At 40.2% G+C, this 24,450-nt stretch overlaps 4 protein-coding genes across 4 annotated transcripts; all 4 read left to right on the top strand.

The window, feature by feature from the left end:
- The first annotated feature begins 4,859 nt into the window (after window positions 1–4,859).
- LOC108437798 (trace amine-associated receptor 13c-like) lies at window positions 4,860–5,843 on the top strand. The gene has a single exon (XM_017715151.1). It carries the CDS (start codon window positions 4,860–4,862, stop codon window positions 5,841–5,843), a length of 984 nt encoding a protein of 327 aa, XP_017570640.1.
- A 2,760-nt stretch (window positions 5,844–8,603) lies between these two features.
- LOC119266004 (trace amine-associated receptor 13c-like) lies at window positions 8,604–9,626 on the top strand. The gene has a single exon (XM_037547432.1). It carries the CDS (start codon window positions 8,604–8,606, stop codon window positions 9,624–9,626), a length of 1,023 nt encoding a protein of 340 aa, XP_037403329.1.
- A 6,784-nt stretch (window positions 9,627–16,410) lies between these two features.
- On the top strand, window positions 16,411–17,433 carry LOC108437797 (trace amine-associated receptor 13c-like). Its single transcript, XM_017715150.2, has one exon. The coding sequence runs from the start codon at window positions 16,411–16,413 to the stop codon at window positions 17,431–17,433; it is 1,023 nt and encodes a 340-aa protein (XP_017570639.2).
- A 5,369-nt stretch (window positions 17,434–22,802) lies between these two features.
- Window positions 22,803–23,825, top strand: LOC108437796 (trace amine-associated receptor 13c-like). The gene has a single exon (XM_017715148.2). It carries the CDS (start codon window positions 22,803–22,805, stop codon window positions 23,823–23,825), a length of 1,023 nt encoding a protein of 340 aa, XP_017570637.1.
- Window positions 23,826–24,450: the final 625 nt, after the last annotated feature.

Below are 24,450 nucleotides of genomic sequence, written 5' to 3'. Positions count from 1 at the left end.
TTTGGATAAATCAGAACTCTTTTAATACAACATCCTCTGCTGAAATGAAATGTTACATGCCACCAAAGGAAACATGAGTGGTTGCCCAAGCCCACCAGTCATGCTGGAATAGGAAAGAGCCTTCCCCAAACTGCTGACACAAAGTTGAAAGCATGTAATTGTCTGATATTTATGCTGTGGCATTAATGTTATCCTTCACTATAACTATGGTGCCCAAACCCTGAAAAAACAGCCTCAGTTCATTATCCCTCCTCCACCAAACTTTGCTGTTGACACTATACCTTCAGGTAGGTAGCATTCTCTAGACATACGCCAAAGCCAGACTCACCTGTCAGATTGCCAGGTAGTGAATCATGATTCATCACTCTACAAAACATGTTTCCACTGCTCCAATACCTTATGCTCTGTTTTATACTTACATTGGTGTACACTTACACTTACATTTAAATCTCCCTTTTCATCACCATCACACCGTCCACTTTTATGTACAGCCATAGATCTTTCTTATACCAACTTTTACTTCATTTCTGTTTAGTGTTGATAATACCTAACCAGTTTCAAGTGCACATTGAACCACAATAACAGTGCTAATTATTATTAGGGCTTCAAGCATCAAAGGTATTTATCATTCATCATCATCACTGAATAATACAACACACAAAACTAGTGGAGGGGATTCACATAGCTTTTGAGGAGTCCATAGGTATGGGGGAACTTTAGTTTGTCACTCAGACAGGCGGCCTCGGAACCCTTGTCCTAGGGAAATTACATGGAATTGTTTTTGGATTTTGGTCAATTACAATTACTATTACAAAGAATTTGCATGAAACATATGTTGTTATTTTCAGGACAAGCTGAGGTACTCAGAAATGTCACTGTTTGATATATAAACTTTACACTATACAATATACTTTTTATTCGATTGAATTCATATAATCATTAATAACTAATGGACTGTATTGAGCAGATGTAGATCAGCTCTCTAGTGCTGTTAAGTCCAGGAGCAGGTACTGAATCTCAAAAACAGTCTGATCATCTCAAAATTCAAATGATGCATGCAAATGTTGATCTAGTTTGGCTTTCAAGTTACACAATCAAATTTAAAATCTCTAAAAAGCAATTTAGCATTATTTCCTTTTCCTACAAATCAATTACAGGTCTCATGTCATACAATTGCTATGCTAAACAGCCTTTACAATATTTACACATTCTGTCAGAAATTGCATTGCTTGCCCAGCATATTGGTTAATTCTGCAGCTGAGTATACCACTTTTTAAAATGTCTCTAATCAAGAGTCATGGCACATGCATTACTTTTGACTCCCTATTTATTTTATCCTATTGAAATATTTAAAAAACCCCAGTCTGGTGCATCTGACCTATATGAACTGCTGCTTGGGCCCCATATATTACCTTTTTTTTTTTAAAATCAATATTATTTGTTACTTTTGATTTGTACTATTAATATTTGCTTTGATTATTATTTGCTGTTGGTTTTTCTGATTATAAAATCTCAAGAATATTTATTTTTTAATAAAAAGAACAGGGAAATTTCACCTCTGCATGTAACCCATCCGTGAAGTGAAACACCACATACACTCTAGTGAGCACACACACACACACTAGGGTGCAGTGAGCACACTTGCCCGGAGCAGTGGGCAGCCCAATCCGCAGCACCCGGGGAACAATTGGGGGTTAGGTGTCTTGCTCAAGGATACCTCCGTCATGCACTGTCAGCTCTGGGGATCAAACCAGAGACCTTCCGGTCATGAGGCTGGTTCCCTAACCTCCAGGCCATGACTGCCACACGTTCACATGCAACTTAAAAAGTAAGACTTTATTAATCGCAAACAGTCATAGAAATGAGTGCAGGTGAATGAGCAACCTCTGCACCCTTTTAAAGCATCCACCAATAAATGCTAAAAAGACAGAAAAGAGTAAACGCAGCATGTACTCTTCTACATATTTGGTGCTCACTGCTTCAAGAGTGAGCTTACTAATATGGTTTATCTATTTATTCATTTAAATAAATAAATAAATTATATATATATATATATATATATATATATATATATATATATATATATATATATATACATACTGTAAGTGTGGAAAAGTATAGCTATAATAAAAGAGCTGTGGAATAGGAATGGGATAGTGCCGAACAAGAGAAGCAAGTAGGATCCAATTGCAAGCAGTCTTTGTTCTCAAAGCAAGATTGTAGGCCAAAGACAGTCCAGACAAAAAAGGAATAAATAAAGTCAAATAGTATGTCCAAAACTCAAAAATCCAACAGGGCATAACAACAAGACTCAGGTTTCAGACGCTCTCTAAGACTTCACAAAAATATAAGAACACACAGGCTATTAATGGGGAAATAGATTACAATACAACATTCACGTGTGATGTGAGTAGACTACAACTGACCTAGCTTGGCATATCAATGTCAAAAGGTCAAGCTGTACACTGTAAACAATAATCACTCATTTAGCAGTGGTTTATTTAATCATAGTGCATGTTTTGCTGTTTAATAAAGTAAAATAAAATAAATAGCCGTTCAGTGCTATGAGTTGCAATAGACTCACCACATTAACTCCATCTTTCACTTCAAGCAGCTTCACGCTCCAGCCAACTTGCTCATCTTCTCTCTGGCTGTGGCAGATCTTCTCATGGGAATGTTTTTTATGCCTGTGAACATTGCAATTGAATGATTCCCATCGGTATCATGGGAACATTACATGATCCAATCATCAGTTGTTGCTCAATATCAGGATCTGTCTGTTGCCTGATACTTGCCGTCAGTGACTCTGTTTTCTCAAGAATCATAGTTGGAAACTATGTTTTCATCTATTTTTCACTGCTATGGCCATCTTGGACATGCACTAGATGCTACAGAGAATGTATAATCTATGTAAACATCACTGACCTGATGACTCTGCTACAATGATCATGTATTCCATTATATTTGTTGTTTAATTTATTAATTGTTTAATTCATTTTTTTTCTAGATATCATTTTATTAACATACATGAATCTATTGATACACCCCATTTTTAGCCACGCTTCAGAGCATCGTCTGTGTGCATTGAAAGTTGTAGAATATTTGAGTCCTCATCTTCATGGTTTATTTCAAGAGCGTTTTTCATTTTGAGGTCAGTTCACAGTGCCTATGTGCTCTCAACAGAAATCACTTCTCTACGTAACATGCAATCAGTCTGCAATTCAGCAATGTTTATCATGCTTTACAAGACATTTGTATGAATATGAAATTGTGCCGTGACTGTAGAACTCTGAAGAAACGTGCCTGATGGCATACCTGGGCCCGGAGTCCCTTCTAGCATTTCTCTTCTGTCCTTCTGCAACTGCTCCTTGCTACAGTGCACTTGCTATACTATGCACTGCTAACCACTAGGCAACTAGGACCTGCTGTGCTGTGACATGGAGCGAGGGGACGGACGCATGTGCTGAGTCAAGCGAATGGGCAAATCCAGGGTCAGAACAGTAAAGGGTCATACAACCAACACAGAGATATCGTGGGACAGACATGACTAATAGAAACACAGAACCGCAGACAAAAATGAAACAGCATGTCAAACACAATCAAACAGTACATGCAACAAACAACAAAGACCAACACACACCAAGGCAAACACAGGGCTTAAATACACAAAGGCTAACAAAGGATCACAAGACCCAGGTGGAAACACAGGTGGGAACAATCAGGGGTGAAGTAACCAAACAAGGGGGCAGGACAGAAAAACCAAAACAAATGCACATGGAAGACCAGGCAGTAAACACGAGCACATGGACAGGACAAAGGTGAACACAAGTACATCAGGAGACTGGGAGGGGCCAATCGTGACAGCATCACAAACGTTGCTCTTGGTTAGTGCGCTTGTGAAGGTAGTGGCAGATACAAATCACCACAATGTATAAAAATGTCCAGAAAAATAAAGGGGTTCTCTATTCATTATTAAAGATACAAATCATCTTTTTTTCACTACTGTTTACTTTTATGATTACTAAAAACACATTTTGTCCCAGCAGGTTGAGCCCAGAGCACCAAAAAAAGCCACAGGAAGAACCGCAAGTATGGCCTCTGAGCCTATAATGGCGACAAGAGCCATGAAAGGTGCATGTCGGTGCCAGAGTTCCTGAGTGCTAATGAGAGCTGCAGGAGGTGGTTGGAGGACAAATCCTGAGTGTCATCTAGAGCAGCAAAAGGCAGCATCAGAACAGAGCCCTTGGCTGACCTCAAATTCTTGCAATCACTTACTGAGGAACTGGATTTTTGCAAATTGGTGTCCTTGCTCAAAAAGATCTTGGCCTTTCCTGGGTGCTCTGTTTAAGGTGTTCTTTGAACATTTCACAATGTTCCTATTCTTAAAATGCACCAGTCTCATTTTGTTGCATGTTGCAGGTATTTATTGTGTTTATTTACAAAAAAAATAAAAAATAACTGTACTGTTGTCATTCAGATATAGGGTAAAGTTGATTTATCATTCACTGCTTAATGTTTTTATTTCACTATTACTGTCCACATTTTTTTTTCTTGGAAATAACAAAAGAAGTGTCTTTTGTTTCTCCTCAATGTTTAAGTCAAATTCACAAAGCAAAACATTAGAATTAAGTAAATAGCCCCATTACTCACACCTAAATATGTTATTTCTCCAATGTTTGCTGATGTAATGTAACACTGAATATCTGAGTACCTGATGTAAGAGATAAACCAGCCACTCATATGCCAGTAGGAGGATTCGTAGAAAGGTATAAAGAGATTTGCAGAAAAAGGAATCTCTCAGTTCAGTAACACTGAACCCCATGATTGGATCAGTTTTAACTGACAGACTTGCATCTGAGATGAATAACACTGCTTATGAACAAAACATTACAGTTCAGTACTGCTTTCCTTCCATAAACTCTTCTTGCAGGAAGGAGGTGCGAACAGGCCCTGCTTATATATTTCTGTTTATTGTTCTCTCATGTGTTTCTGTGTTCACTGTGTTTCTGAACCTGCTGCTGATCATCTCCATCTCTCACTTCAAGCAGCTCCACACTCCCACCAACCTGCTCATCCTCTCTCTGGCTGTGGCGGATCTTCTCGTGGGACTGTTTATTATGCCTGTGAATATCATGATGTTAATAGATTCCTGTTGGTATCTTGGCAAAATTATGTGCTCTATTTATCCAATATTTAATGGTGTCTCAATGTCAGGCTCCATCTATAGCCTAATACTCATTGCAGTCGATCGGTTCATCGCTGTCACTGACCCCCTGCTTTATTCCACTAGAGTCACGATTTGTAAAACTGTGTTATCAATAATTCTGGGCTGGTCCTTTTCTCTACTGTATGCTTTCATCTTTGTGTACTTTAATGATCATCTCCTTCCATCTCAGGCACTCACTGGATGCTACGGAGAGTGTGTGATCTATGTGAAATATTCCTGGCTGGTGGTTAACGTTGCTCTTTTTTTTCTAGCCCCTTGCTCTGTCATACTGGTCTTGTATTCAGTCATTTTCACAGTAGCGAGACGTCAAGCTAAAGCCATTAGAGCTGTGACGAAGGGTCTTTCAAACAAACATGAAGCCCAAGTTTCAAGGTTCTCTGAAGCTAAAGCAGCCAAGACACTGGGAATTGTTATCTTTGTTCATCTGGCTTGTTGGGTTCCTTATTCCTTGTCAGTTGAAAAAATAACATCTTTGTCAGTGGTGTGGACTGTGTTTGCCTGGATAATATACATGAACTCCTCAATGAATCCGCTGATATATGCTATTTTTTATCCATGGTTCAGAGCATCAGTGAAATATATAATAACTTGTAGAATGTTTGTCCGCTTGTCTTAAAGGTTTAATTTTCTTACAGATATATATATATATATATATATATATATATATATATATATATATATATATATATATATATATACACACACACACACACACACACACACAAACAGTACTGTGCAAAAGTCTTAGGCACCCAAGACACATTTTCAGAATCTGTTTATTTGTGTAGTTTGTGTTTGTTTGCTGAGAAAAGTGTTAATATTTGAATAAACAAAGTTTATAGGACATTAATTAATAATGATTATATACATAAATAAATATGGACCCAAGAAATTCTTGTTACTTTTTATTGTTTTTATGTTTATTTGAATTATGAATAAGACTTTATTCTAATATATGTTGTGAAATTTGATTAGATGCCTAAAAGTTTTGCATAGTACTATATATATATATATATATATACTATAACTGTAGTTGTGTTTACCAGGCACAGTTGGGAATACAACTTTTATAACTATATGCGCAAGAGAAATACATAAATGCTTTTCTCTCATAGTCTCTAAATAATGTCTTATTCTGTCTGTAGTTCATGATGTTTATCATGGCCATAATTCCCTTGTTGTAACAAAAGGACTGTGAAATAGGAAGCTCTATAATTTTGTATAATCACACCACAATAGAAAACAAACTAATGTGTGTTTTTTTGGCTTTGCAATATAAAAAAATAAAATACATACATTCCCATTTTTGTCATTGTTATGTTTCTAACGGCCCAGTCTGATAGTCCATCCTTTTGCTGTGAGACTCCATGTACATCATTTCTGCTATTCAAACAGTTTAACTAGCTCTAGTGAAGGGGTGACAAATTAAAGGAAAAACTGACATGGACTGTCTTATTAAAGTATCAGGCCATTACAAGCGACTAGAAAGGCCACAGTACACTTTGGCAAGGATTTTCCAAGCCTCTGGAACTGTACCAGAGAGATGGAATACCAGTCTTCCCTTAACTGGTGAAGGTGGAAATCCCTCCCCAAAACATTGGCCACCCTTTATGGTCATATGCTGAAGTCAGATGAGATATTTTGTTGATTTTGAAGGGAAAAAACAAGAAAAGAAGAAAAAAAAACATGACATATCATTTGTAATTTGACCAAAGGTGACCAGAGTTTTGTGTACAATTGTACAGGAGCTTAATTCTGTTGTTTTGAATAAAAACTCGTATCCACTTTGGCCTTTTGCACATGAGATGGAACCCCTTTGGCCTGGTTTATATCCAGAATGGTTTGTTTCACATGATAATAGGACTAAAATGTTGACAGATTCTGAATATAAATATAAATTTTGTTTGAATTTGATTTTCCACTATAAAGATTTCACAATGAGCTTTCAGACAAATAAAAAGGAACGTCTGCATCAATCAAACACAGCTGCAGCAGTCATCATCTCTTTTCTTTCAACCAACAAAAAAATAAATAAAAAAAAATCATGGAGGTCTAAAATATTCACACAAGCATACACACATCAGAACAGATCATACACACATCAGGTCAGATGAAAGAAATAAAGGACTGCAACAATAATTTAGCTCAATGTTTGGAGACACCCCCTCCATGGATCATCACCTTATCGTGGTGGAGGGGTTTGCATGCTTGAATGATCCTAGGAGCTATGTTGTCTGAAGCAAAGCTCCTGGTAGGGTCTCCCATGGCAAACTGGTCCTAGGTGACAGGTTAGACAAAGTGTGATCCATAATAACCCTTATGAAAAGAAAAAAACAGGACTTGTGTACCCTGCCCGGAACAGGGTTACCGGGGCCCCACCCTGGAGCCAGGCCTGGGGGAGGGGCTCGCCAGCGAGCGTCTGGTGCCCTGCCCGAAGAGGTTACATGAGTCCCCCCTCCCATCGACCCACCACCAATGGGAGGGGCAGTAGTAGGGGTTCGGTGCATTGTGGATCGGGCAGTGTCCGAAGGCGTGGGCCTTGGCATTCTGATCCTCGGTTGCTGAAACTGGCTTTTGGAACTTGGAACGTTACCTTGGATGCAGCTGCTCAGCCATGGAAACCCATTCAATGAAGCTCTCTATGCTGTTCTTGAGCTGATCTGAAGGCCACATGAAGTTTGGAGGTCTGTAGTGATTGATTCTGCAGAAAGTTGGTGACCTCTGCGCACTATGCCCCTCAGCATCCGCTGACCCCGCTCTGTCATTTTACGAGTTGCTGTCGTTCCCAAACACTTCCCCTTTATTATAATCCCACTGACAGTTGACTGTGGAATATTTAGTAGGGAAATTCAAGGAAATTTCATGACTGGACTTGTTGCACAGGTGGCGTCCGATCATGGTACCACGCTGGAATTCACTGAGCTCCTGAGAGCGACCCATTCTTTCACTAATGTCTGTAGAAGCAGTCTGCAGGCCTAGGGGCTTGGGTTTGTACACCTGTGGCCACGGAAGTGACTGGAACACCTGAATTCAATGATGTGGATGGGTGACTGAATACTTTTGGCAGTATAGTGTATGTTCTTGGTGGTTATCCCTGTATGAGGCAAATTAAATGACTAAACAGGACATTAGCTATAGGCCACTGCAGTAAACAGCTCGAAAATCCACCCATAGACTCTCTTTTTTTTAAAAGATATTTTCAGATGTTTGCTGCTGTAAGTAATGATGTAATGTAACACTGCATATCTGAGTGCCTGATGTAAGAGACAAGTCAGCCACTCATGAGTCAGCGTGAGGACTCACAGTAAAGTATAAAGAGACAGTATCACTGACCATGACCAAATCAGTTCCACTTGTAAACTTGTGTCCAACTGAGATGGAGAACAAAGACTATAGTCAAAACATCACAGTTCAGTACTGCTTTCCTTACATAAACTCTTCTTGCAGGAAGGAGGTGCGAACAGGTCCTGCTTATATATTTCTGTTCATTTTTCTCTCATCTGTTTCTGTGTTCACTGTGTTTATGAACCTGCTGGTGATCATCTCCATCTCTCACTTCAAGCAGCTCCACACTCCCACCAACCTGCTCATCCTCTCTCTGGCTGTGGCGGATCTTCTCGTGGGACTGTGTGTTATGCCTGTGAATATCATGCAGTTAATAGATTCCTGTTGGTATCTTGGACAAATGGCATGCACTGTTTCTATAATGGTCAATTTCATTTCAACATCAGGGTCACTCTGTAGCATGGGACTCATTGCAATTGATCGGTACATTGCTGTCACTGACCCTCTGATTTATTCCACCAGAATCACAAATTGTAAAACTGTGTTGTTGATAACAACTGGCTGGTCTTTCTCTGTACTGTATATTTTCATCTGTGTATACTCTAATGACCATTTACTTCCATCTCAAATATTCACTACATGCTACGGAGAGTGTGTGATCTATGTTAAATATGTTTGGGTGTTTGTTGACCTGGTCATTTTTTTTCTAGCCCCTTGTTTTATTATACTGGTCTTGTATTCAATCATATTTAATGTGGCACAACGTCAAGCTAAAGCCGTTAGAGCTGTGATGAACCGTGCATCCCACGAGCATGGAGCTGAAATTTCAAATGTCTCTGAAACCAAAGCAGCAAAAACATTAGGCATCATAATATTTGTTTATCTTGCTTGTTATATACCTTATTATATAGGCTCTCTGACAGATAATAACTTGACATCTTCATCAAGGATGTGGACTGTGTTTACCTGGCTAATATACATGAACTCCTCTGTGAATCCACTAATATATGCCATTTTCTACCCATGGTTCAGAGCATCTTTTAATTATATTGTAGCTTGTAGAATATTCGTGCCCTCATCTTCACGGTTTAATTTGTTTCAAGAGCATTTTTAATGTTTAACTGTAGTCACCTGACTATGTTAAGATCAGCCAAAGCAGAAATAATCTTATATTAATACATAGAATAAACTTCCAAGGTACATGTAAACAAATTGCACACATTAAATATGGCTTAATGTATTTGATACACAGTTTAAAATCTATTTAAAATAGATTTTAAATAAGATAAGCTAAAATCCCACCGAACACAATAATAAATAAACAAATCATGCAGATTATCATAGCCATGATCTCTTTGTTGTATTCTAAATGACATATTGAATATAAATTACTGACATTTTAAGATCAAACAGCTGTGACTGTAGAAAACAATAGGAGGTAAAAGGATAGAATAATTACAGTAAGATCATTTTACATATACATGTGCCATTATTAAGCGCCATGTCTATGACAGTCACCCTATACTCTTCAATACAGGATGATTATGAAACTGACGACTTCCAATGAACATAAAATTCCAAGGTAAATTGATCTTATGTCTTAAACAGGCTAATGGTCTCATGGTGCCTTCAACCAGCATGCATTTCAGAAATGCTCATTTAAATAATAATTGAATAGGCAAGGGGGCCAAAGAACAATGCAATGCAGTCCAAATCCAGCTTTTTCTGTGCTTTATTTAACCACATGCCAAATTTAAGGCTACCCAGATAGTGGATGTGGGCTACTTCTGTCAAAGACATGGCACTGATCGCCCATGATTGACACCGGCTCACTACATGTGAGCCAAAAGTGGCCCACATATTAAAATGCTTGTATGGCCAACATGTCTCAAACAGATCTTGGCCATTTCTGGCAAACATTGCCAGTGCTGATATGAGCTACATGATGATGACTTATATTTTAAACAGGGATTAAAAGGACTTTAGGGGGAGCATAGTTTACATTCAGATCTTGGCCATCTATGGCACGGTACACTGTAAAAAAATAAAATCTAAAGTATATTTTAGATTTTATTTGTTATTTCAACAAAGAGAAATGCCAATTTAAAATGCTCATTTTTGCTCATTTCTGCCTCAATACTCGGAACACAGCTGCATATCCTAGTTTGCAGGTTACAGTGATTTGTGGCTGCTTAAAAGTTGTGTCCATTAAACAACAAAACTGATCTGAGGTTCACTGAATGTAAACTTTTCTGTCAAGCATGTGCCTGATAGCAGATTTGATATGGCCCAAAACCTGCGCCACATCCGGCATTTAGATGAAACTCACATAGCATTTTTACTGCCATTACAGGGCCACATCTCAGCCCCCTGATCTGACCCACAACTCAAAGACCATTATTACGAAAACCAGGTCATCACAAAATCTGCTCTGATGGGTGAGAATGCTGCATAGAGCCATGAGGCTCAAGGAGGGGTGATGTTTAACACTCCTGGATTACCTGCTTCAGGTGGCTATGGTGTTAATGGGATTTGAACTCACCATTTCCTGCATATATATATATATATATATGTATATGTATATATGTAGCCAAACGTATTCAGTCACCCATCCAAATCATTGGATTCAGGTGTTCCAATCACTTCCATGGCCACAGGTGTATAAAGCCGAGCCCCTAGGCCTGCAGACTGCTTCTACAGACATTAGTGAAAGAATGGGTCGCTCTCAGGAGCTCAGTGAATTCCAGCGTGGTGCCGTGATCGGACGCCACCTGTGCAGCAAGTCAAGTCGTGAAATTTCATCACTACTAAATATTCCACAGTCAACTGTCAGTGGGATTATAACAAAGTGGAAGTGATTGAGAACGAAAGCAAGGTGGTCGGCCACGTAAAATGACAGAGCAGCATATATTTCTGAAGAACCCTTTCATAATGCAAATAACCCTGTAATCATGCAAAGGGTTCTTTGAGTGTTCATGGTTCTATATAGAACCATTTTCCTAATTACACAACTGTTAAGAGTTATCTAGATAATCAGGTGATTCTAAATGAACTTGATGGCACTTCAGAGCTCTTGCTTTTTGCGTTTCTGCTAAACGCAAAGCCATAAAATATTTTATTTCTGTGGAATCCAGTTTTACTCCGATGCTGGCTATGTTGGAACATGAGACTAGGTAGGCCAAGAATCTTACCAACTTTGAGAGGGGAAAGGCCTTCTGGCGGACATGCAAAACGTCCAGTCGCAGACAGTTCAGTGCAGTGTATCCACAACAAAAACAAACTTGGCTTAAATAACGTGGCGTACCAGTTGCTACTAACTGGTTCAAAATTCAGGAATATTTTTTTAAAATGGAAGAGAAGAAATGTTTTACCGGTTCAATTACTGTATCCTGCTCTGAAGGGTGCACTGGCAGTTTAGTTTGGTAAACAGTCATGTGTTTCCCAGCAGACTGATATAACTAGCACAAAGAATAGCCAGTTTAAATGCTTAGTAAGAGACGGTATTCAGAGAGCTGTGATTTTAGCATGCAGTTTACATCAGTCTGTATAACTCCGTGGGCAAAGTATCCAAATAACTGCATAAATCAGGCCTCAGCAGGTCTAATGTGATCGCAGTGGTATAGTCTGATGTTGTGTCCTCCATTGCGTGTGGACTTAGTGACCTGGGAATGTTTACATTTAGGGATTAGAGCAGTAAAGGACATTTCTATGCATAATTTGAATTAAATGAAATTGCTTCGCCACCACAGTGGCCATACAAGGAAAAGCATCGGAAGAACTGATGTGCGCCGCCAGAGGAAATATCACAAATTTATGTTGTAGTGATATTCCATTTGTTCCTTTAGTTCGGTTTGAATGATATAATGTCTGGATGAATCTCTGAGCTCAGCTACTGAAAGCAGGCTGAAATGGCACCGTAGTTGTTTGTATGAATCCGAATCTTCTTAACAAAGCCACTGAACTTTTACTTGAGTTCCACTGTTAAGGCCTTTGTATGCCAGGTGCCAATGAGCCGCGAGGGGTGGAGCGGTGAGATCAGCACCCAACACTCAAGAGCCAATGAGAGACAGTATGAGACCAGTGACTTGACATGAGAGATGACAGGAGGCCAGCTCCTCGGACCCAAGTTGCAAAGTCACAGAAAGCAGCACGAGTCCTGTGATTGCTTCTCTGGCGCTGGCTCCCAGGCCTTGGTTCATATTTGAGGGCATATGCATATGATCATGTTCCATATTTGACCCTGGAGCCGTGGCCTTGGGCCATTAAAGTTGAGGCAATGGAGTTCTTTCTCTCCCTGTCATACTGGGCACCCCCCTTCAGCCACTTTCCACAGCCCTTGGTCATGCTGACCTGCTTTCTGGCCCCAAACAGCCGCTTCCTATGGCATGACTGTGTCATGCTGAGCATATGTATGCATTCAGGAATTTTCTTGTGTATAAGAAACTCAGCAGGAGGCATGGTAGCACTCAACGGGAGCACTCTTTTGGCTCTGTGTGGAGTTTGCATGTTCTCCCCGTGTCTGCGTGGGTTTCCTCCGGGTTCTCCGTTTACCTCCCACAGTCCAAAGACATGCAGTCAGGCCAATTGGACATGCTAAATTGCCCCTAGGTGTGAGTGACTGTCTGTGTCTGTCTGTCTGCCCTGCGATTTGACTGGCGACCTGTCCAGGGTGTATCCTGCCTTCCGCCCGAAGACTGCTGGGATAGGCTCCAGCACCCCCCCGCGACCCTGACGGAGTAGTGGCTTAGAAAATGGATGGGTGGATGGATGGAAAACCCTAAGGGTCTATATATCAGCCCACATTTTAATTTCTCACTCTCATGGCTACTTTCGTATATCAGAGTAGTTATCAAATAATGAATAGAAAATATGTAGAATCAAAATAGACACACTAAAACTCGCTGCATTTGCATTCATATTATCATATATTAAGATTAATAGCAACAGGCCTCAATGTGCTAACTGTGTTGTTTTATTGAACATAGACTTTTCTGTGCTTACACTCATATTTCTTTGCCTTTTTTCCTTCCATGACTTTATTTTGTACAATTCCATGGAAGTGTGCCACATGGAGCTTTGGAGCTTGTGTCAGTGGAGTGTTCATGATGTAATGCATGTCTGCCCTATTCAGTGGAGACCATTTAGAGCCTTTAATTTACTAGATCATTAATGATATGAGATAGCTTATTATGATATTTACCTGTTTCTTGCCATAAAGCCTCCTGAGAACCTGTTAGCACCTCCATGCCTTGTACCACAACAACAGTGGCTTAACGAGCTCCTCAGTCAATGCCCAGCAATCCAAGGTGTCAAATAAACAGGTGTGTGATGATGTAAGGAATACTACCGGGAGGTTTTGAGGCCTACTGTAACTTTCAGACTACTTTGTTATTATGACATGAACGTTCTTCACAGTAAAAAGTAGAAACTTCTTCTTTGGAAATGACTTTTGCTTGTCTGGCTATTAGAATGACCAAAGTTCAGCTCTGAGTTAAAAATTTAAGTCGCCCATATATTCCCTGACTGCTTCATAGACACATAATCATGTAGATTATATAGAAAATATTGATGCCTAGACCTTGCTGTCAAAGACTTCTGAGAATATCCAGAGTGGCAAAGAAAACACACAAATACATCCTTCATCAAATTAAGCCATGGCTCTCATTTCCAGTCCAGATAATCAAGCACTTATCTTGGACATCGTATGAGAAGAATCATACATCCATCCATCCATTTTCTAAGCCGCTTCTCCGTCAGGGTCACGGGGGGGTGCCGGAGCCTATCCCAGCAGTCTACGGGCGGAAGGCAGGATACACCCTGGATGGGTCGCCAGTCCATCGCAGGGATGAGAAGAATCAATCAACTGGAAAATAAAAGGAAGATGGAAACAGTTGAAAGTAAAAGAGGACGATGACAGACAGAAATTTGATTGATTGTCTCCATCTATCTACTTGCTGGCTGTCCTCTTCCTCTTTTATTTTCAACTGGTTCCATCATCCTTTCGTTTTCCAGTGGATTTGTAGGGTTGCCCAAAGTGTGGCCTGTAAGACCAGGCCTGCAAGAAAGATACCCTAACTCCACCCTCTGACCCAGAGCCAGTCCTGACCTCCCTGGGCCCTAAGCAAAATTCTGCAAAGGGGCACTCCTACCTGATCCGTGAGCCATGTAAACCATTCGCAATTGCCACACAGTCACATTTGACTGGAAATACTGATCATTGGCACAAAAACAAGAGAAAGCTGCTTTATGATCAGCCTGGTTCATTAGCTTCATATACCATACCTGAAGTATGAAACCTGGGTGTGATCTTAGGCTCTGAGCTCTGTTTTAACCAGCATGTAAATTCAGCCACTAAAGTAGCTTTCTAACATGTGAGAAGTTCAGCCTTCTCTATCTCAGAGCAACGCAGAGAAACCTGCTCACGCATTTGTAACAAGCAGAGCTGATTATGGTAATAATTTCCATATTGAACTTCCTAAGAAAGCAATACATCCTTTACAACTCGTACAAAATTCATCAGCATCCTGACAAAAACAACACAGAGCGGTCACATCACTCCTGCTTTAAAGGAGCTGCGCTACCTGTCTGCATCATTCAGGATAGAGTTGAAAGTTCTGCTTCTTGTTTTTAAGGCTCTAATGACATCACAGAGCGTCTGCCTGTTTATGAACTCAGATCTGCAGGTAGTGGCCTTCTGCAAACACCTTCCATTAATACAGAGAACATAGAAAAAATCATTCAGTTATTCTGCTTCTAAATGTGGAACTCAGTTCACCTTTTATCAGACAGTCAAGCTCAAAGCTCACTTTTAAGAAGCATCTAAAAACGCAGCTCTTTAATTCAAACTCCACGTCTCTTTGGATTTGTCTTTTAATTTGATCTGGGTCATTTTCTTATATGACTCCAAATAAATGCCTACAACTTCACACATTACTTTTAAGTCTTATCTCCTGTTTCTAAAGCACTTTCAACTGCCACCGGCATAAAAAGTGTTGTGTAAATAAAAATGATTGTTGTTATTATTATTAGTATTATTATTATTACTATTATGCACAACATTTGTTCCTTAAAACAAGCTAAAGGTAATAAAGTATGTTAATGCAATCGATTATTCTAGTAAACTCGCATAGCTTCCTTATAATTCTTTGCTTAATTATTATTTGATAAAAGGCGGAAATAAAAGCTAATTCCTCTGTTTCTGTGAAAGTGAGCCTCAAAATAGTGTGGAAACAATATGTAAAAACTATTTATGTAAACAGGTTATTATAACCACACTTGTCATCACTGGTCACAGGACGCTGCCCACAGGACGCTGTTGGCTGGATATTTTTGGTTCTCAGTCCAGCAGTGGCAATGGCACGTTTAAGAGCTCCAGCAGCACTGCTGTGTCTGATCCACTCACACCAGCGCAACACACAATAAGACACCACCATCTCGTCAGTTTCACTGCAATGTTGACAATGATCCAATGATCCAACCTAAAAAAGGGTTCCACTATTGTTAACAGTTTGGTACTATATAGAACCCCTGTTGGTAAAAGTGTATATGCAAGTTATTAAATACATATTTTCATTTTTAAATGAAATGTTGTAGAACTTATTAATTATTAATAAAACACAAATGTAATTTAAAATCTTCTTTATTTGCATGATGTTTGTTTTCTTGACCCTTGTGCCCTTGTTCATTTTTACCATGAATTAGTGAACAGTGATGATGTAATGCAACAAAGGATTGATGTTTGTTTGGGATGAAGTAACCACTCATATGTCAGTGGGAGGGTGCAGATGTAGATATAAATGTACAGTGAAAGTGGGGAAATCAGTCCATGGTCAAATAGGAATGCATTTTCTGTGAAACTGAGATGAACAAAGGAGGTTCATTAGCTACTATCAGCCAGGATGAACATTACTGAGCATCAACAAAACACGACCTTTCAATACTGCTTTCCTGACAACAACTCTTCTTGCAGAAAGGAGGTCCGAGCAGGTTCTGCGAGTGTCGTCGTGTTCATTGTTCTCTCATGTGTTTCTGTGTTCACTGTGTTTCTGAACCTGCTGGTGATCATCTCCATCTCTCACTTCAAGCAGCTCCACACTCCCACCAACCTGCTCATCCTCTCTCTGGCTGTGGCGGATCTTCTCGTGGGGCTGTTTGTTATGCCTGTAAAAATAATGGAACTCTTTGACTCCTGTTGGTATCTTGGGAAAACTGTATGCACACTGTTTCCAGTTATCGATTACGTTACAGTCTCGGCATCAGTTAGTAGCTTAGTTTTAATAGCAGTTGATCGGTACATCGCTGTCAACGACCCTCTGCTTTATCCCACGAGAATCACAGTGTGTAAAACCTCATTGTTTATAATTATAGCCTGGTCATGGTCTGTCTTCTACAACCTCATGCTTATGTACTTTAATAACCATCTGCTTCACTCTCAGATCTCTGATGGATGCTATGGAAAGTGTGTTCTTGTCATGAAATATACCTGGGTGATGGTTGACTTTGTCATCACATTTCTTGGCCCTTGCATTATTATACTGATCCTGTATTCAACCATTTTTAAAGTGGCAAGACGTCAAGCCAAAGCTGTTAGAGATGGAAGGAATGGTGCCACAAACAAGCATGTAGACAAAATCTCAAGCTCTTCTGAAACTAAAGCTGCCAAAACTTTGGCCATTGTTATTTTCTTGTATCTTGCCTGCTGGATTCCATTCACTGTGGGACCTCTTTCAGTCGAAGACGTCATCAGTTCATCACTGGTAGTAAATTTGGTCAACTGGTTCATGTACATCAATTCCTCTGTGAATCCTCTTATATATGCCATCTTCTATCCCTGGTTCAAAACATCGGTCAAATATATTATGACCTGTCGGATTTTTGAGTCCTCTTCATCAAGCTTTAGTTTGTTCCCTGAGCGCTTGTAACCAAACCTTAATGATTTGTATGCAAGAGCTCTTTTTTTAAATAACCTCTTTTGTTTCTGAGTGAAAATAAGTTGATATTCTCTACAGAGAACATATTTTAATACACAACTGCTGTTTATTCTCAGAATTTTTCAGAATTGAAAAAATAAATTAATAAACTTAAGATGTGGAAGATGTGGACTGTGCAAAGGTTATGGCACTTTTCATATTTTATTTATTTATTTATTTTTTTTTTCTCTCACAATATGTTGAACTTAACATAGCATTTGACCAGATTTGTTCAAAGTGTATGTACTGGACCATTTAAACACCACTGATTATAGATACATGCAAATCAAGTCAAATAGTCAAATCGGTTCAAAAAGTTACATTTATCTCAGCCAGCATATCTGTATTGCTTGTCAATTCATGAACAGCACAATATATTTGTTCCCAAAAATGACAAAGTCTGTATGTGCAATAGATCATCCTAGTAAACATGAATAGTTTCCTCATGATGCTTTATTTGATCCTTTGAAAATCCTGTGAAAAATGTATGTAGGAACCGGTTTATAACCACACCTGTATTATAACTACATTATCACAGCATGACTTGCCTTGTGTCTACTGAGCTGAAATTTAGTTAGCACTTTACCAGATTGTGATTTGATACTATTACCCATTGTCAACATATGCCTAGAGAAAAAAGGGCTACCTAGTACTAAATAGTTACCTAAATAAACACAGCTTAAAATCAGCAACAATCAAAACAAACTTCACCACCAAAAGCTAAAAGGCCCTACAGTATATGTACTGGAGTTGAAAGGTCTAGAATTAGAAACAGATGGATCTCCTAATAAGAGTCAGATAATGTGTAGGGTTTCTGAGAAGCATGGCGAAGGAAAACAAAAAGAAAAAACACATGGCCTGGTCATCTAAGTCACTGAACAGACCCAGCAGTAGGGAGTGTATGACACCTGCAGTACAGTAAGATCATTCTGTAAAATAAAAATGAGGTTTATATCCATGAGGTTTGCTGAATTGGTGGCTATAAGGTTCCACTGCTTCAACTGACTCGCAAATTTCCCACCTTCAACTAGGAAACTGTAAGGGTCAAGCCTGCACTGCCTGCTGCCAGCAGAGGGCGATGGCTGCAAGGTGCCCAGCTGGCACCACCTACTGCCAGAAAAGGGTAATGGCAGCAGGTTGTCCAGCCTGCACTGCCTGCTGCCAGCAGAGGGCCATGGACTAATCAGGCTAACCCGATACACCTGTGAGCGCCCCTATTTAAGGCTGCAGCAAACACTGGTGTTTGTCACACATTTATAGAGGGTTGACCGGTATGGTATTTAGCTAAAAGAAAAGAGCTTGAAAAACAAGAGGATAAATTCCCCACCATGACTTAAAGGCTCAAAAGAAAGCTTGAACAAGAGATGGCTCCAAGCCATGTAAAAGTGCTTGCTCCTTGAAAAGCAAACCAGCAAAACCTAAAGCTGACCTTTCTCTCATAATCTCAGAGAAGATGTCTTGTTTTCTGTTTATCTTTTATTTCACCTTTTTCTAATTCAGCCTTTGTTTGAGCACGCTGCTTTTGGCGTTTCCTTTGTTTGCCATTCTTCCCTGCCTCCTCATTTCCACCTTCCTTGAGGTGCTTTGCTTATGCTCACCTGTGTATCCCAGTGGCGCAGTGGTAATGCCGTGGACTGCTGATCATTACAGCGGCAGTTCGAATCTGGGTCCGTGTCACCTTGTTAGCAATGTTGAATGCAGACTCCGTTGCTCCCATATGTTTCCTCACTTCCCTTTTTGCTGGCTTTCTGTTCTGCACTTAGTCAGCCTCCCTGTCGTCCCATAACAAACATCAAAGAAAACACTCCTCAACTGGGGATGTCCTACTCTGAAAGTCAGGATTGTGCTCTCAACTCCAAGCTCAGCATATGACATCAATCAACATCACACAGTCATGAGTATTAAATCACTTCTTTAATTTCAAATGTATATTCCTGGAAAGTTTCAGGACAGGTTAGTTACTTGGACACATTCATTACTCACTACAGGTCATCCAGGCCAGACTCACACACAACAGTTGTTAATTAACCATTATTGGTGGGCATCCATGCATGGAGATGTTCATAGATTGTTGTCTTCTTGTTAGACTTGCTCTTAGTGTAAAACACCAAAGACCTTACCTGCAGGCAAACTCATGCCATTACCTATTCCCATAAGACTTTGGTCACACATAGCAACTGATTTTGTAACCAACTTACCAGAATAACAGGGATTCACCACCATTTTACTATTGTAGATCAATTTTCCTAAAGTGTCCAATTTATTTCATTTCTTTCACTTCCCAGAGCATTTCAAACGGCTGACACTAGTGAATTGAGTGTTTAGTATTTTGGTATCCCCAAGGACATTCTTTCAGATAGAGGTTCACAGTTTACCTCAAAAGTCTGGTCAGCCTTCTTTGAACATATAGGGGTTTCTGTGAGCCTGTCTTCAGGTTACCACCCTCAAACCAATGGACAGTGTGAACATGTTAATCCGGAACTGGGAACATTTTTGAGACTTTTTTTTATTATAATAATCCCACCAAACGGTCTGGATTTCTGATCTGGACAGAAATTGCTCAATACCCCTTGGTCAGCTCAGTCACAGGATTGACTCCCTTTTAACACTGTGTAATGGGTTTCCAAGACTCCAGGAGATGAGGAGCGGAGCTTCAATACTTTGTAGACTAAGAGTTATGTCCCAGTGGAGCAATGATGGGTACCAGCTCCTGAAGTCCTGGACTCCAGACATATCATGGATTACATTCCTTCAGGACCATAGTGCAACATGGAACAAAATGAGACAGTACAGTGCAAGCGTGGAGAAGTCAGTCCTTGTAAGTTTTAAAACCTGATTGCTTATGTAAAACTGATGCTCCGGTACCTTCTGCCGGATGGCAGCAGTGAAAGAAGTCAGTGTGAGGGGTGGATGGGGTCGTCCACAATGCTGGTGGCTCGGATGTAGTGTGTGGTGTAAATGTCCATGATGGAGGGGAGAGAAACCCTGATGATCTTCTCAGCTGTCGTCATTATTTGCAGGGTCTTGCGGTCACAGGTATTGCAATTCCCAAATCAGGCAATGATGCAGCTTCTGAAATTGCTCTCCACAGTCCCCCTGTAGAACATGGTGAGGACGAGAGGGGAGAGATGAGCTTTCTTCAGTCTCTGAAAGAAGTAGAAGTGCAGCTGTTCTCTGTGATGTAAACTCCTAGGAACTTGGTGCTCCTGACGATTCCCACAACAGAACCATTGCTGTTCAGTTGGGGGTGGGGTGGTCACCTCGGATCTCCTTAGTTTTGTCCACATTCAGAGAAAGGTTGTTGGTTCTGCACCAGTACGTTAGCTGCTGCACCTCCTCTCTGTACGTTGACTCATTGTTCTTGCTGATCAGACCCATCATGGCTGTGTCATCAGCAAGCTCGATGATGTGGCTTGAGCTGTACTTTGCAGTACAGTCGTTAGTCAGCAGAGTGAACAGCAGTGGACTAAGCACACAGCAATGAGGGGTGCCGGTGCTCAGTATGGTAGTACTGGAAATGTTGTTACGTATCCCGACTAATTGAGGTCTCTCAGTCAGGAAATCCGGTACTCAGTTACAGAGGGTGGTCTTCAGGCCCAGCAGGCTCAGTCCTCCAGTCAGCTGCTGAGGGATGATGGTGTGGAATGCTAAACTGAAGTCCATCAACAGTATTCTGACCTACAGTAGGTACCTATATTGTCCAGGTGAATAAGAGCCAGGTGGAGTGTGATGGAGACTGCATCATCTGTTTAGTTGTTGGGCAATATGCAAATTGCAGTATGTCCAGTGAAAGAGGTAGTCTTTAATGTGCCTCATGAAAAGTCTTTGAAGCAATTCATGATAATGGGAGTGAGTGCAACAGGAGTAGTCATTAAAACAGGACACTGGAGACTTGGTGGTGAACTTGAAGAACATTGGAATGACTGCGGTGCTCAAAGAGATGTTGAATTTGTCCATGAGAACATCTGCTAGCTGTTCCATGCATTGTTTGAATTATGCCATTATGCCAGGTATGCCTTCAGATCCTGGGACTTTTCGTGGGTTGAGTTCTCTGCACATCAGCAGTGGACAGACACACTATATATTCATTTGGAGGAGGTGTGTTCTCCCTCGTCATTGTGCAGTTCTGTGTTCCAGACAGAGCATAGAAGTTATTCAGCAAGTCTGGAAGGGTGTCATCACTGTCACAAGCAGGTGGAGGTGTCTTGCAGTTGGTGATGGCCTGGATGCCCTGCCACATGTGCCGTGTGTCAGCAGTGTCCTAATGTTCATGGATTTTCTTTGAGTAGGTGCACTTTGCCTCTCTGGCCTGGGAAAGCGTGGCTCTAGCTATCCTGAGGCTTACCTTATCCCTTGACTTGAAAGCCTTGTCACGGGTTCTCAGCAGCATGCGCACCTCTGCAGTCATCCATGGTTTCTGGTTGGGGTGTGTAGTGTGTAGTGAATATCTTGGAGACAGTAACATCATCAATGCACGTTGCTGATGTATCCAGTCACTGATTATCTGTACTCCTCCAGGTTGATGGAGTCACCAGAAGTTGCTGCTTCTCTGAACATCTCTTAGTCAGTGTGCTTAAAACAGTCCTGAAGAGCAGACATAGCTCCTGGCAGCCCGGTTCTCACTTGCTTCTGGTCCAGTTTGGCATGTCTGAGCGGCCTGTATGCTGGAATGAGCATCAATTACATGTGGTCTGAATAGCCGTAGTGAAAAATAACACAGCAGTGTCAGCACTCACACTGGGTAGCCTGCTGGATCCAGAGGTAGTCCAGTTTATTTTCCCAAAAAAAAAAAATTGAAATCTAGAGTTAGCCTAGCACGGACCCTGGCCCTCTTGCCTCACTTCTGCCTTCTTCCTTTCGGCTAGCAGGCTCACACAGCAGGTTTGATAATATATAGAACTCATTTTGCTAAAAATGTATATGCAAGTTATTAAATACTTACTTATTGTCCTTTTAAACAACATTTAGAAACATTTATTTATTTAGTCAAAAAAACTCATTTGCTTATTGGTTTGCTTTGTTGGCCCTTGCACCTTCCAACCCCACCACTTCCACCTATCAAGTCTAACAAAAAAAAAAAGTAATGTCATTTCTTCTTTTCTTTTATTACCATAAATCAGTAAACAGTGATGATGTAATGCAACAAAGGATTGATGTTTGTTTGGGATGAAGTAACCACTCATATGTTAGTGGGAGGGTGCAGATGTAGATATAAATGTACAGTGAATGTGGGGAAATGTATCAGTCCAGGGTCAAATAGGAATGCATTTTCTGTGAAACTGAGATGAACAAAGGAGGTTCATTAGCTACTATCAGCCAGGATGAACATTACTGAGCATCAACAAAACACGACCATTCAATACTGCTTTCCTGACAACAACTCTTCTTGCAGAAAGGAGGTCCGAGCAGGTTCTGCGAGTGTCGTCGTGTTCATTGTTCTCTCATGTGTTTCTGTGTTCACTGTGTTTCTGAACCTGCTGGTGATCATCTCCATCTCTCACTTCAAGCAGCTCCACACTCCCACCAACCTGCTCATCCTCTCTCTGGCTGTGGCAGATCTTCTCGTGGGGCTGATTATCATGCCAGTAAGAATAATGGACTTTATTGACTCCTGTTGGTATCTTGGGAAAACTGTATGCACACTGTTTCCAGTTATCGATTACGTTACAGTCTCGGCATCAGTTAGTAGCTTAGTTTTAATAGCAGTTGATCGGTACATCGCTGTCAACGACCCTCTGCTTTATCCCACGAGAATCACAGTGTGTAAAACCTCATTGTTTATAATTATAGCCTGGTCATGGTCTGTCTTCTACAACCTCATGCTTATGTACTTTAATAACCATCTGCTTCACTCTCAGATCTCTGATGGATGCTATGGAGAGTGTGTTCTTGTCATGAAATATTCCTGGGTGATTGCTGACATTGTAGTTTCATTTCTGTTCCCTTGTGTTATTATACTGATCCTGTATTCAATCATTTTTAAAGTGGCAAGACGTCAAGCCAAAGCTGTTAAAGCTGTAAAGAACAGTGCCACAAACAACCATGGAGCCAAAGTTTCAAGCTCTTCTGAAACTAAAGCAGCCAAAACTTTGGCCATTGTTATTTTCTTGTATCTTGCCTGCTGGATTCCATTCACTGTGGGACCTCTTTCAGCCGACGAGATCATCAGTTCATCTCTGGTGGTTAGTGTGGTCAATTGGTTTCTGTACATCAATTCCTCTGTGAATCCTCTTATATATGCCATCTTCTATCCCTGGTTCAAAACATCGGTCAGGTATATTGTGACCTGTCAGATTTTTGAGTCCTCTTCATCAAGCTTTAATTTGATCCCTGAACGCTTTTAACCAAACTTTAATGTGGTAGATTTTAAATTCAAATGCAGAAGGTTGCCAGGGTTTCTAAGTGAAAATGAATGAACACATCCTCTACCGAGAACCCATTTAAATGTATAACTACCGTTCATTTGCTTTTAACATATTGGGCTAATTATAAGATGTGGTCTATGAAAGAGTTAGAGAACATTTTACCCCCCCGCATGTTAAAGTGGCATATCATTTGACCAGGAGTGCCCAGACCATATGTACTCAACAGTTTTGAACACATTTGTTTAAATATTGTACATAGAATATCATAGATAAATAATAATAATGCACTAATAGTCAAAGCAGTTCAATTTATCTTAAAATTAATGTTTATACATAGTTGTGTTTAGCTCAGTCAGCATATTTCTATATTGCTCATCAATTCCTAAACTGCATAGTACATTTTTTTTTTTCCCAAAACCAGCTATTTAAAGGTAAGAAATGTATAATAGACTGTCCTTGTACACATGCATAGCTTCTATATAATGCTTAGTAATTGTATATTGCCAAAATAAAAGCTGATCATTCTATTCCTGCAAAAATGAGTCTCAAGGAAGAACTCAGTGGAAAAACTACTTAGAAACATTCATGAACAGGTTTACAACCC

The sequence above is a fragment of the Pygocentrus nattereri genome, chromosome 18 (genome assembly GCF_015220715.1).
Source record: "Pygocentrus nattereri isolate fPygNat1 chromosome 18, fPygNat1.pri, whole genome shotgun sequence".
Lineage (NCBI taxonomy): Eukaryota > Metazoa > Chordata > Actinopteri > Characiformes > Serrasalmidae > Pygocentrus > Pygocentrus nattereri.
This window is presented reverse-complemented; position numbering and strand designations above follow the sequence as displayed.